The sequence below is a fragment of the Ranitomeya variabilis genome, chromosome 8 (genome assembly GCF_051348905.1).
Source record: "Ranitomeya variabilis isolate aRanVar5 chromosome 8, aRanVar5.hap1, whole genome shotgun sequence".
In the NCBI taxonomy this organism is placed as follows: Eukaryota; Metazoa; Chordata; class Amphibia; order Anura; family Dendrobatidae; genus Ranitomeya; species Ranitomeya variabilis.
The window spans coordinates 195,143,580-195,158,509 of record NC_135239.1 but is presented as its reverse complement, the minus strand read 5'-3'; the positions used below and the strand labels follow the sequence as shown (position 1 = coordinate 195,158,509).

Genomic DNA, 14,930 nt, shown 5'->3' with positions numbered 1-14,930 from the left:
CTTGACGTCAGCAAAACCTTTGATAACCTATTTCATACTATCCTTATTGAAAAAAATGACCAAGTATAGGATTGACAAGGCTACGGTTAGGTGGACTCATAACTGGCTCAGTGATCGTACTCAAAGAGTGTTAATAAATGGTTGCACATCCAATTAGAAAAGTGTTTCAAGTGGGGTACCACAAGGCTCTTTCCTGTCCCCTTTGTTGTTCAACATCTTTATAAATGATCTAGATAAGGGAACTGAAGGTAAACTAATCAAATTTCCAGACGATGCAAAGCTAGCAGGGATAGCTAACACTAGAGAAGAGCATTGAGTAGTGGATTGGACATGATGACCCTTGAGGTCCTTTCCAACTCTAACATTCTATGATTCTATGATTCAAACTCTTTGCAGATATTGTCCTTGGTGAGATTCAAACACTGAACCCCAGTGCTGCAGAGCTAACCACTGAGCCACGGCGCTGCACAACTATTATCAAGCTGACTAAAGGGTTGTCCAGGATTAAAAAAGCGCCCACTTTTTTTTTTTTACCAACAAAAACACCTTTCTTATCCATGGATTTTGTCTGAAATTCTACAGTATTTCCCATTCACTTATGAGCGAACTCCCTTTTAAAGGAGTTCTCTGCTTTCATAAAATCCCAATCCAGGCTCAGTTAGTTATAACTCCCCAGGTCCGGCGCCCCAGGTCCGGCGCTTGTCCATGTGTCTGTTATGAAGTCATTTCGACAGTGCTGCAGCCAATCAGTGTACTCAGAGGCTGTGAGTGGAGCACATGGCCATGAGGATACAGATTTTGCTTCCCTAGAGGTTAAAGCCTCACACAGTCCACATTATCTCAGCTATAGCACCTGAGGTTTCACACAGTCTTCAAGATACTTTTCTTGGTCACAGCTTTCTACGTTGACTTTGGTGTGTGGTATGGCCTTGACATTTAGGGGTCTTTAACTCAATCTCAGGACACGGACTGCGGCTTACGCTTAGGTACACAGTCACCTTCTCTACTTTCAACTCACCGCTACAGACCTTGTTGTAAAAGCTCAGGCTTACTAGCTTATGCAGGCCAACAAAATATTACATTAGCTCCACATGTCGAATTACTGCACCAGTGAATGTGGATTACTGCAGAGCATGACCACTGGAACCTTTGTTTAATTTGGACTTTATGGCTTTGAAATCCCTCTAAGGATATTTAGAGTTAATGGTCGAGTGGCTACCTGTCATGAGTTTACTGCGACAGAGAGGAGCCAGATGACAGCAGCGTCTGATTTATTCTACTCCTGCACTGATTAGAAGCACTTGACATTCATATTAAATGGAGCAGGTTTCTTTTAGAAGTGCAGGGGTTAATCTGCTCAGTTGAGAGCTCCTGGAAGCTTTCCTTCATTAAGGTGCTCAGCTGTTCATTACTAGCCACTCCCATCTCCTATATAATCTGGGCCCTGGCTATCTCTCATTGTCAGAGATAGCTTTTGCTGTGTGGCTGAAGGTTGTTGATTATTATAGGAGAAGGCATTTGGTGGATTTATCTGTGACTGTTGCTGGGTTTTGAGTGTGTACTACTTTTGTTTTACCCCACCCTCCACTACGCATTATTTACCTCTGTTGTTTATGTGTGTATATTTGTATGATTGGTATTTTCCTTTATCCCTGTTTGTATTACCTTGTTAGTCTGATTGGTGTATTACAGTGTGCAGCGCCCCAGAGTCCTGGTCGTTGCAGTATTGTCGCTCTTCCACTAGGGGGAGTGATGGTACGTCTGATGGTACTAAAGGAGTTCACCTGACCAGGTATCACAGTCACACACTACACTTCACACTCCGGCCACCAGGGGGAGCAAAAGGTTCTATCTATTAGGCCACTCCTCACACTCGGGTAAAACTGGGGGTTGGATAGGAAGTTAGGGAGAAGCTACCTGGGTTCGACCCAGAGAAGACCTGTCAGGCAGACAGAGAGAGAAGGAGGAACATCTGAGCTGTAGACAGAGGTCCCTGTCAGGGTTGGGATCCTGACAGAGACCTAGCAAGAGATAGAACGTTATGGAGCTGCGCCTGCACCTCATTGCGGCAGCATCCTAAAGAAGGACAAGAAGCGAAGTATATTGTGGAGAAGTGAGAAACGAGATCACAGCACAAGGAGATAATACCAGGAGGAGTCCTGCCTTAAGATCGGCAACATCCTTCTGAGGCGCGTAGCCGGTGGCCGGAACACCGAGGGAGTAATAGGCTCTACGCATTACTTCAAACAACGGCAGGGCAGTTCAATTCCAAGTTGGCTGCCCGACCTTAATACCTAATGAAGACAACGGAGGCAAATTGTGGGAGAGGGGCGTCACTAGGGTCCCTATAAAATAGCTCCAGGCCTACCCCGTCATACGGGTCGTCCTATCCATACCATCTGGGGGACGGAGAGAAAGAACATCAAAAATATACACGACAGTTGTGAGGACTATCCCGTGGTGCTCAGCAGGGAGGTACTACAACACACAGGCGCTAGTAGGAAGGCTACTGATTTCCACCTGCAAAGGGAACTCTGGATGTGCCTTCAGGCCGGCCGGACTCAGCCAGCCCTGTTAGCAGTGCTCTGGATTGTGGACGCTGAAGTCTTCAGTAAAAGGTAAAGAGACTGCAACCTTTGTGTCCTCGTTATTCATCGCACCTTACAACATCAGCCATTACCACCTACTCATCAAGGGAAGCCCTGGGGACATACTTCACCTGTGGGAAGGTATACCATCTAGCTGCCATTCCATCAACCCAGCGGACCCCTAGCAGCGTCGGTCACCCTGACCAAATATCACAGGTGGCGTCACGAACACTTGACAAACTACACCTTTAATTGGGCACCCCTTAGCAGGGGAATGGATCAGGTCGGGCCACCGTGACATCCCCAGAACCGAGACAGAGGGACCCGGTACCGAGTACCCCACTGCCCTGCGCCTGGGGGCGATCCATCTTCATTAATTCTCCCCTCTTACCTGGATGGGGGAAGGGTACAGACTGAGGGTGGATTCAGAAGCTAAAGCAAGGTACTTTGCCCCAGCGTCTTCACCATCAGAAGTAATCTGGGGAACAGGGCGAGTTAGGGCACTCCTAATGATAGGGAAGAAGCCCCTGGTCCCAAGACACCAGACAACAGAGTCATGACACTACCCATAAAAAGTTGAATGAATACTAAAATTGAATGTGTGATACTAGTCACAAGCCATGGCCAGGCCGTGAATCAGCGAAGCAAGATGTTCCGGGGTCAATACCAAAAGAGAACGTAGTAATCCAAGGGAAAAATACAAAGTCGTAAGTCAGGTCATATGCCAGGGTCAGTATACACGAGAAACAGCAGATTAGCAAAGAGGAAATAACAGACAGGTAGTCTGAACACGGTCCAAAGGTCAGCAGCAGAATATCAGATGCAAAGGGGCAATCAAAAATGGGTAGTCAGAACACGATCCAAAGATCAGCAGTAGAAGATCAGAACTTACAGCGCAGGGTGCAGGCAAACACACCAGAGAGCACAAGCTTAGAACAAGCTTTTGACTGGCAGTAATCCGGGCCAGACAGCTCACCTAAATAGCAGGGCAATTACCAAGAACAGGGAGCACCTGTGGAAATCTCTGCATCTTCCAGTCAGATGGGTCAACCGAGCTATCAATCAAAGCACTGACAGCTCAGCACACCCCATCACAGGATAGGATGACAGAGCTGTCTTTCACTGAGTCCCAATCACTCTGAGCAGAGAAATCGCTGCAGAATACTTTAGGTCAGTTTTACACATCCGTGGCCATGCTCAATTCTCAATACCTGGCCCATCCGAGTGGTCACTGATATTTAAAGGGGTTGTCCACTACTCAGACAACCCCTTCTGAATCCCTATGTTTTCCCCTTGTTGTGTGATCCGATGCCTGAGACCATCAGCGCTGGCTTCACTTTCCTCTCCTTTGAACAAATGAAGAATCCAGAGGAAGTGAGAGAGCAGCCGCAGCTCCCACTTCTTCCAGATGTCAATTACATCTGTAGGAGGGAACAGTGAAGCCAGCACTGATAGGCCACAGGGATCCAAGAACAAAAACAATGACATGTGATCCCCTTGAGAGCCAATGCCGACACTGCTGGAACAACGCCAGCATCGGTGGTGGAGACATAGGAAAACCATAAGGACTGAGAAGGGGTTGTCCAATTAATGAACACAGCTCTTGTTCTGATGCTTATCCAGTCCCCGCTGGTCTATGCTTTCTGGTTCCATTACGGAATGACTTGTTGAAAGGAAATTTGTTACAAAAGGTCCTACACAACTCATTAGACCTATGTGAGTTTTTTGTTGCAGTGATGAAATTTTGGGGTTGTAATTTTCAGATTTTGAGAAGAAGTTAAGGTTACAGTGGTTATATAAAGGTTCACCATCCAACAAGTCAATGACCCTAAGCACACAGCTAAAATACCAAAGGAGCGGCTTCAGAACAACTGTGACCATTCTTGACTGGCCCAGCCAGAGCCCCGACCTAAACCCAATTGAGCATTTCTGGAGAGACCTAAAAATGGCGTCCACCAACGTTCACCATCCAACCTAACAAAACTGGAGAGGATCTGCAAGGAAGAATGGCAGAGGATTCCCAAATCCAGGTGTGAAAACTTTTCGCATCATTCGCAAGAAGACTCGTGGCTGTACTTGCTCAAAAGGTGCTTCTACTCAACACTGAGCAAAGGGTCTGAATGCTGTAGATAAGCCCCTGATGTCGGTGGCCTTAGCTCATATACGATTTTTTGGGTGACAGATTCCCTTTAAGAAAATACTTGGACAGTATATTAACACGTTTCGATAAATGGGAAAAATTATTTCTATGTAGTGTAATGTTCTGAAAATACCTACGTTGTCTGAATCACTGAAATGGTGTCACATGAATCACTAAAGTGTTGGTATCTGCACACATGGTATCTCACTTCAGGATAGATGTGAGGACCACAGATAGAAGCCCAATGAGTCATCAACGCTCACCACATATGTGATATAAGATTGTGACAAATGTTAGATGATTGCGGCTAGCTGATCACACAAAGTATTTCTAACTTCAGAATCATAACAAATAATATATGAAACCGAATCCTATTCTTGCAGTAGATGAGTCCAACCAGTGTCGGACTGTGGTGCAAGGGCCCACCAGTAACCAACTCCAGGGCCCCACGTTTCAGCTACATACAAATGTGACATTATCCTCAATCACAATTTTATATAACAATGGACTGGGCAGATTGTTACATGAATAAGATGTCGCCTCTGAGTACCTAATGATCAAGTATTTAGTGCCAAGTACTGCTCATATAAGAAGGTGGTGGCCACTACTGCACAGCGACCCGCCAGAGAATTCTCCTGTCCTCCTGTTGGTCAGTCCAACACTGGGTGCAACCCTCCAAAAGGTTGTAGCAATATAGAGAAATCCAGCAACCAGTTCATCAGACATCCTCCTTGTGGTTACTTCTTAGTACAGAAAAATCATAACGTTTCGGGTCCGCAGGGCCCTTATCAAGTCATGAAAAATGAGAGATATGCATATGTCTCTTTCTGGCTTGATAAAGGCCCTGCTCGGCCAAAACGTTGTGATTTTTCTGTACTAATACCGTTACCACAAGGAGGATATTCAGTGTCCTAGTTGCTGGATTTCTCTGAAACTGGATCATATGCAGAAATATAGAAGCATTCCGTGTGAGACAGATTAGGAGACTCTACTTAATCCAATCTGTTTTATTTCTAATTATTTTCAAACATACTTTGGGAAAATAAATAATCTAAACAATCATAGAGACTTAAAGGAACTCATCGGGTCAATTTCACTGCTTAATCTAGTGGTATATTTGTATAGATCCTAATACAGAAAGAAAAACGAAACCTGTTTTGTAATAATCCGATGTGCCAGCGCTGAGATATCAAGCTTTGAAGTCACAGGTGAGTTAGCCTGGAAGTGCTACGTATTGACACACCCTCAATGCACCTTCAGGCTAATTTGCATGTAGCTTCAAACCTTGATTTCTCAGCTCTGGCACATCGGATTACTACAAAACAGGTGTCATTTTGACTGTTGTTCTTGGACCTATACAACCGTAAGACTAGTTTAAAGGACATATCGTTTTTTCACCTCTAATCAAAGTTATACACATAAGTTACACTTTACATCAAGACCATAGTATATTAGCAAGTTGGGGTAAGTCATTTTCTTTTGTTTAGTGTTGATACTTAATGTGCACAATTGTAGATACTGTACATAGATTTGGCCCCATTGTTTTTGAAGGGGATAAGAGTTGAGTAGTTGAAGATTTACCAATCAGTGAGCTGATTTGTGATTTCCCATTCCTTTCCTTAAGAATGTCTACTTTGCACAATGCCTACTTATTAAAAAGGGTCTCGTAAAAATAAGCTGATCAAAAAGTGTCCTCCTGCGGAGCCACCAGAGCAGATTAAGCATTACCCACATTCTATTCACATCAATGGTTTGCCTGGATAATAAAGGATATAACAAGTTTCTCTCTCTGCTCACTCAGAATGTCCTAATTGCATACCTACAAACACACCAAAGCATCCATGATCTTTCACATAAAAACTGAACAAAGCATGGCCTTCCTGCATTCACTTCCCATAAAAATCTGAAACTGCTTCTAGTCAACATAGCTGTCTAATATATTCAGGAACTGTTCCATTTCTTACGCTCTATAACTTTCGAGAGAAAGAGAAATTCCTCTTCTTTAGCATTCCACCAGTACTATAGGTGTTGGAACTTTTCCCACCCAACTTATGTATCTGAAAATACAGGGACTATTTCAATCTCCTACCGGGAGACCTACCACCAGGTCATAAGTGGTCAGTTATTGCTTTTATTTTATTCCTACTTCTCCTCTGAGTATTTTTTGCTTTAAACTTGGTCTATGGGTCTAGAGTTAGGGGCCTTTTTTTTAATTAAATCTGCCAAATATGCTAATTTTTATGGTCTTTTCTAAGGGGGACTTTGCTCATTGGATCCTCCTGGGCGTGTCTTTAGGCTTCTCTGCATTATTACCCTGTGAGCAATGAACCTTCATAGCTAAAATGTCAGTGATTGTCCACTTTACTATGTTTGCTATTTAGAATTCTGCAGCATCGAATTCTGTATCTTCCAGACGTACGGTAACCTGGGGCGGCACATCATATCTCCTAGTGTGCCTGTCTACAAGGTGCTGAGCAGTCAGGATGCACAGCTACAACTTGCTGCTAACGCCCTCTGCAACTAACCCCCGAGCGGAGGGAAGAAGAACCTCTTATACCCTTTGACATTCTGGGAATTTTCAGGGGTTTCCACCCATCAGTTCACCTCTCCTCCATCAATCACTTCCCTGACCTCAGGATGGGTCATCAATACCAGATCATTATTGGTTTGACACCCAGTACCCCCACCGATCAGCTGCTCCAAGTTCCAGAAGAATAAGGGCTGTTCTGCAGCACCTTGCAGCAGCCACTACACATTCGATGGAACTGTTAATTTTTGGTTCTGGTTGTAGGTCTGAACTAAATTCAGGTCCCAGCTCATACCCCAAAATTATTATGGCATCCTAACTGGGAGCTATGCAAAAGTAAATGCAGGAGGAGGAGTCATCCATCCATGCCCCGGGGGGTAGATCTTAAAGCTTGCAGGAGTTAGAAGCAGAAGTCGGCCCTACATTTGGTGAGGACCTATAGTCAGTACAAGCAGCGGCTTCATTACAAAATCTTTCTTTATGTTACCTCCCGGCTCCCTACACCCCTGCAGAGGCTATGCTCACCTACTGCACCCCCTTCCTCTAAATAAAAGCAGTAGCAGACCACGTGGCCGCTATGGGGCCCATAAGTTGGGGGCATGGTGTCAGCACCATCGCCTGTCCCCCCATCCACCATGACAGTTTCAACACTTGGAATGCAGATACAGTTCAGAGCAATGATGGTGGAGGGATGGCTTCCTCCTCTATTACTCTCTGTGTGTCTGATGTCTCAGTCAGAGTCCAGAGCAGCGGGGGAACAGGGACAGGTTTTTCCTTTCCATAAATGAGTACTTTATGGGGTCATCATACTATTTGGATGGCTATTGGTTGGCCATCATACTATTTGGAGGGCAATTTGAGGGGCCATCAAACTTTTTGGAGGACTATGTCAGGAACATTACACTATTTGGAGGACTATTTGGGAGCCATCATTCTATTTGCAGAACTATTTTAGGGGCCATAAAACAATTTGGAGGACTATAAGGGGGCCATTATATTATTTGAAGGACTATGAGTGGGTCATCATATTAATTGGAGGACTATGTGGGTGCCATCATACTATAAAAAGACTATGAGTGGGACATCATACTAAGGGGAAGACTATGTGAGGGCGGCCATAATACTATTTGGAGGACTATGTGATAGGCCATCATACTATTTGGATGTCTATGTCTTGGCCATTATATTATTTTGACGGCTGTGTGGAGGCCATTATACTATTTGGAGGGCTATGTGGTATCCATTATACTGTGTGAGGGCCATTATACTGTTTGGTGACCAGTGTAGGAGCCATTATACTGTTTGGAGGGCTGTATTGGAGCCATTGTACTGTATGATGTCTATTATAATGTTTGGGGAGCTGTGTAGGAGCCATTATATGGTTTGGAGGGCTGTGTGTGGGCCATTATACTGTTTGGAGTACTATGGGGATACTTTTATACCTTTGGTGTGGGTATAATGGCAAGTGGGTGCCATTGTACTGTATGCTGGCCCTTATACAGTATAGAGGGTTGTGCGGGTGACATTATACTGTTTGGAGGGCTATGTGGGTGGCCAGTATACTGTTTGAGGGCTAGTGTGGCCATTATAGCATATGTGGGCTATTGTACAGTGTGGAGGGTTATTGTGGGGGCCATAATACTGTGTGGAGAGTTGTGGGGGTCACTATACTATATGGAGGGCCATCATATTGTGTGGAGGGCTGTTTCGAATCATACACAATAATGTGTGGGTGGGACTATGAGGGCCATCATGCTGTTTTGATGTCATTTTTGGTGTATCATTCCTTGCAAGGGGGTATAGTGTAGGGTCGTCATACTGTGCGCATGGAGGGTACGGTGGCGGAATTCACTGTGGGAGTATCTTATTGTGTTTGGGGGGCACATTTGATGGAATCATACTTTATGGGGGCCGTAGGGATTCAATAGGGGCAACATTACTTTGTAAGGGCGCAAAGTTGTGCGATATTCTCTTATGTGACCCCATTAAATATTTTTTGGGGGATGGTGACCCAACTAGGACTTCTGCTATGGGGCCCCATGATTTCTATTTATGCCCCTGCACAAAAGCCCTGCCATGTTGCATCTCCCCTCAGCGTTATGCCCACCTCCACAATTTCTATGCCCTTACCTCTCCCTTTCCCCATACAGAGCCTTGCCACCTTGTCTTCCTCTCTTGCTCCCTTACAGACCCCACTGCCCAACTATACTCTCCACCCTGCACATTCACAAAGCCCCTAGTGGTCGTGTTTTATCTCTTCCTCCCTCCTACCACTGTGGATATATTCACACTTAATCTTTTTCTGGTGGTCAAAAATATCAAACCCCCCAAAAAAACAGCAGATCCATCAGTGCTTCAACTAACAGATCTACAGTGGAAAGGGAAGAAAGTATCTTAAAAGGCTCTGAAAACAGGGTACAAAGAGGAAAGCACATGGAGAGGAAATGCGTGCAATATTGTAGCAATTGTAATCCATGAAAGCAACAGATCGCACATCCAGCCTGTATTACTGAGAGGGACAGTCTCAGATCACACATCCAGCCTGTATTACTGAGAGGGACAATCTCACACAAGAAACTTGAATTAGGCTGCAAAGTGCTAATCAGGGTGTATGAAGGAATTTAGATCGTAGACAAAGAGTGTAATTTTATTAAAAATTAAAGTCTAAAAATTCCAAGAGGGTCCATTGCCTTTAAATTCTGCATTATGTACTGTTACTACTATTTCTATTAATTATGATTATTCCCTGGAAATAGAGAATTGGATTTTTATTAAAAACAATACAAAAATGCTTTAAATAATTCAATATTTGCAAAATCCTAATGAATGCACATAGAAAGAATAAGAACAATAAAACACCAAAACACTGGGTACATAACAATGTGAATCCTAAACTCAAAAAACAACAGTAAAACTGATACTAATTACATGTGGTTTTTTTTTTTTACATTTGTACAATTTTCACATGTAGCCCCCCTAGATATCTAGTGTGTTCCTTGCTAAGAAAGTCTGATTAATGCCATATGACGTGCTCTGAACTTTCCGTTCAGCTGCGTTCTGCGGGACGTGAGCCCTACTGGCAATGCAAGTCATGTGACCTGCAAATATCACCACTGATAAGGATCAGAGAAATAAACAGTGACATTGTTCAGCCGACCAATTACATCTCGTCTTCATTGTTCTGCTGTAATAGACACAACACTGAATCATAATTATAAGGGAGGCAAATCCAGCCAGAAGCCAAACTCCTCCTGGCCAGATCAATTAGAAGCTTATTGCTTGGTGATGAAGAAAATAACAGGTAGAGAATTATGCAGAATGTCTTAAATGGGAGCGCTTTATATTATCTGTCCATCCACTGAGAAAGTCAATGTATCTATCCATCTAATCTATCTATCTATCTATCTATCTATCTATCTATCTATCTATCTATCTATCTATTTATCTATCTATTCATCTATCTATCATCTATATTTCTTTCTACCTTTTATGTATTTTTATATGTATCTATATTTTATCAAGTGTTTTATTGATCTATTTATCTAGCAATCTACCACTCTCATAACGACCATTCACCCTTCCTTCCTTAGTTCCTTCCATCCCTCCGTTTCTTCCCTCCTCCCTCCCATCCATGATCCTTTCCTCCTCCCTTTCTTGCTTCCTTCTTCTCTTCCTTCCTTAATTCCTCCCTTCCTTTCATCAACTCTTCTTTTCATCCTTACTCTTTTCCTTTGATCTTCCCTTCCTCTCTCTCCCTTCCTTCCTCCCTTCTATCTGTTCTTCCTTCCTCCACTCTTTCCTTCCTTCAGTTATTTCTTCCTCCCTCCTGTCTGTTCTTCCTCACTCCTGTTCATTCTTCCTTCCTCCCCTTCTGTTCTTCTTGCTTCCCATCTTTCCTTCGTTCCTCCCCTCCCTCCCTTCCTTCCATTCTTCCTTCCTCCCCTCTTTCCTTCCTTCCTCCTTCTCTTCCTCCCTTCCTCCCTTCCTTCGTTCCTTCATTCCTTCCTTCCTCGACTCCATACATCTTTCTACAGTATATTCCTTCCTCCTCTCTTTCCTTCCTTCCTTTTTCCCTTCCTTCCTTTCTTCCTCCCTCCCTCACTGCATTCCTTCCTTCCTTCCTCTCTTCCATCCATCCATCACTCCATCCATATTTCAACAGTATCTTCCTTCCTCCTCTCCTTCCTTCCTTCCTCCCTTCCTTCCTTCCTTCCTTCCTTCCTTCCTTCCTTCCTCCCTCCCTCCATCCCTTCCTTCCTTCGTTCCTTCCTTCCTCCCTTCAGTTTTTCCTTCCTTCCTTCCTTCCTTCCTTCCTTCCTTCCTTCCTTCCTTCCTCGACTCCATATATCTTTCTACAGTATATTCCTTCCTCGTCTCTTTCCTTCCTTCCTTTTTCCCTTCCTTCCTTTCTTCCTCCCTCCCTCACTGCATTCCTTCCTTCCTTCCTTCCTCTCTTCCATCCATCCATCACTCCATCCATCTTTCCACAGTATCTACCATCTTTCCACAGTATCTTCCTTCCTTCCTTCCTTCCTTCCTTCCTTCCTTCCTTCCTTCCTTCCTTCCTTCCTTCCTTCCTTCCTTCCTTCCTTCCTTCCTTCCTTCCTTCCTTCTTTTCTTTCCATCCATCCATCCATCCATCCATCCATCTCTCTACAGTATCTATGTATCTTCCCATCCCTCTTGTTACATTACACAATTCTTCTGTTTTGTAGCAGAAATCATTCTGACAGGTCGTACGCTAAGGGACGAATGATTTCATTGAGCTAGTTACCAAGCCATCCCTAAATATACACAGATTATGTAATAAAATATTTTTACCTCTAGCCTCCCGGGCTTAAAGGAGAGAGAGAGAGTGAACTCAGCTGCTGCAGAATCTCTTAGATCACGTGACAGTTCTTAAATCAATACTGTAGACAGTAAAGACTTCAGCCACTGAGTATGTTTGGAAAACAGCAGATACTTAGTAGCCAAAATGACACCCGGGTGCATTCAGTCCCACATGTAGACACAGCAGGGGTGAATATAATAACTGTTATCACCCTAATAACAAGACTTGTGATCCACCCAACTCTGATCACTTGATCAATCGCTTGATTGCCGACGTATTAAGGACTTCTATCTATCTAATAAGATCTTACCGAAAGAAAAATACTGTAAGTGAGATATTTAGACAGGCGTGAACTCTTGGAGCCTCCTCACAAGGGCACCTCTTAGTTAGACATCCAGACTCGACACATATATAATAATCTATAAAACCGATACAAATAGAAATGCTCCAGTTCTCTCCCCAATTCATTGGTTTCCTCGCATTCGCATATAGATAAGACTGCAAGACAGGTGTCCCAAAATCCGGACCCCCACCTTTACCCCTATCCCCCGCCTAAGTGGCAAAAAAAAGAGGGGGATAACTCACCCATTCTAAGATGCGAAGAAACGCCAGGGGCTCTTTCACTGTTCGAAAAGACCCCGATGTTGCAATCTTGGGAGGGAAAGAAAGAATATGTTTACCACTAATGTAACACACAATGGAGCGAGATGAACATTCAGCTTTCTTCTCCCCCCCTCCTCTTACCTGGTTTATTATGTCCATCTCGTCTTTTCCGCGAGCAAATAAGTTGCGATATTTGTATAATAAAGCCTTACGCTCAGTCGCTTCGACAATGTAGACGGGAAGGCAGCGCTCATCGCACACTTTATTCTAACGTAGCCAGCGACACAGTGAGACAGAGCAGGGAAAGTCAGCCGTCCCTCTGGGTCCTAAAGACAACCATGTGCAAAACACATCACATTTCGTGATGCCTGCGTTCTGACTACTCACTTTCTTGTATCCTTCAATCGATTTACGTTGTCGGATGGGGCTTATAAAATATCTTAGAAAAATTTCAACCTATGTTCCCAAAATTCTTCCAGCGACGACTACATTTTTTCCCTATATACTTAGAATAAATTGTATTTAACTTTTTTCCATATTGTCTCCCTCTATCTGCATTTTCTGGAAAGGTTCGGAGGAAGAAGAACTCATACGCAAGCATGACTCGGCTCTAAATTTAGAGTTACCCCCACCACTACTCCCCCAACAGAACTGTTGGACAACCCCCCTTTCTTGTTACAAGGGCTCATTGATTCTGACATCTCCAGTAATCAGTAATAAATAATCAGTAAATGTTTAGATGCTCTACAGCGCCACCACAGGCGAAATAAAGGTATTACAAAAATCTTATTCGGTGCTTAGATATTATCTATCCCAATGATAGCTAATCAAGGACCGACATATCATTTGTCTAACCTGTGTATGTAAACAGGGGTCCAAGAGGTGAAGAGGGAGCTGCAGCTCCGATCCAATTTACTTGAATAGGAGCTGAGCTGCAGTACCTTGTAATGGCCACTACTTGGTGTATTGAGCAGTGCTTTTCTAGCTCTATACAGTATGTACATACCAGAGCTGGCAACGACTGTCGGACCCCCACTAATTTATTGATAACCTATCCTAAAGACCACCATACATGTGAGATAAGTGTCAACTGAACAATGCTCCGACTGATTGGTCAGCAGCCATCTTGGCTGTGTCTTCCATACACAGGAGAACTCATAAACTCTGTAAAATCTGTATACAGTGACGACAGATTTTTTTCATTACTGACATAGAATTTTAAAAGCACCAACTGTCATCTCCTATGTAAAGGGGAGGAGCTAGAGGCAGACACAGACATTCTCCATAGAACTTTATGAGCACCAAGTGTAATCTCCTATCTCAGCAATGGGAAATTCTATGTTCACTGAAGACAGATTTTACACATTTAAGGAGGAGGAGAAAGAAGTTGAATTCTCTGATAAGATATGTTACAAAGGTTATTATTTTCATATGCACTGTTGATTTTTGAAAAACATGAATAAGACGAAGGTTACTCCTTAACTCCTGTGATATTCAATTATCTGGGGCCTCCATACACATAATACTGTCGGCTGAACCTGTCGATATCAGCCAGTTCAGTTAACATTAGCCTAATTTATATGGGGGTTTTAGGATAGGTTATCAATATAATAGTTCTGTACAGCCCCTTTAAATGAATGTCCAAAGAAAACATAGAAGCAGGTGCAGCGCCCCAGAGTCCTGGTCGTTGCAGTAGCATGGTTCAGCCACTAAGGGGGGCCATGCTGCGTTCGATGGCACGGAAGGAGTTCTCTGAGCAGGTATCACAGTCACCAATACATTTCACAGCTGGGCCTCCGGGGGGAGCTAAGGGTGCTATTCATTAGGCCACTCCCCACCATAGTGGGTAAACTGGAGGTCAGGCAGGAAGTTAGAGAGAGAACGCTGACGGGATTGAACGGAGCAACACCTGGTGGCAGAGGGTGTTGTGAAGGGAGAGACTGTAGGGTCTCTGCCAGGGGTGGGATCCTGGCAGAGGCTTGGCATGGAAAGAACGTAAAGGGACCGTGCCTGCTCAGCATAGCGGCGGTGCCCAAGGAAGGACTAAGAAGCGAGATAGATTGTGCTGAGTGAGAAACGAAATCAAGCGAAAGGAGATACCAGTGAGGGTTGTGCTGAAAGAGGCAGCACCTTACTGAGGCGCACTACCGGTGGCCGGAACGCCGAGGAGGTAAAGAGTTTCAAGCCATACCTCAGACCTACGGCAGGGCAGTTAGCTTGAGGCGGACTGTCTCACGCATC

The 14,930-nt window shown here is 44.1% G+C and overlaps 1 protein-coding gene across 1 annotated transcript in view; it reads right to left on the bottom strand.

The window, feature by feature from the left end:
* Positions 1 to 13,040, bottom strand: part of SYNPR (synaptoporin) — a 187,270-nt gene extending 174,230 nt beyond the window's left edge. The window contains exons 1-2 of the mRNA XM_077275882.1: positions 12,831 to 13,040; positions 12,672 to 12,737 (exon numbers count right to left, since the gene is read on the bottom strand). Coding sequence (XP_077131997.1) covers positions 12,672 to 12,737; positions 12,831 to 12,848 — 84 coding nt within the window. The 5' untranslated portion in view covers positions 12,849 to 13,040. The remainder of the gene's footprint in view (positions 1 to 12,671; positions 12,738 to 12,830) is intronic.
* Between the last annotated feature and the right edge of the window lie 1,890 nt (positions 13,041 to 14,930).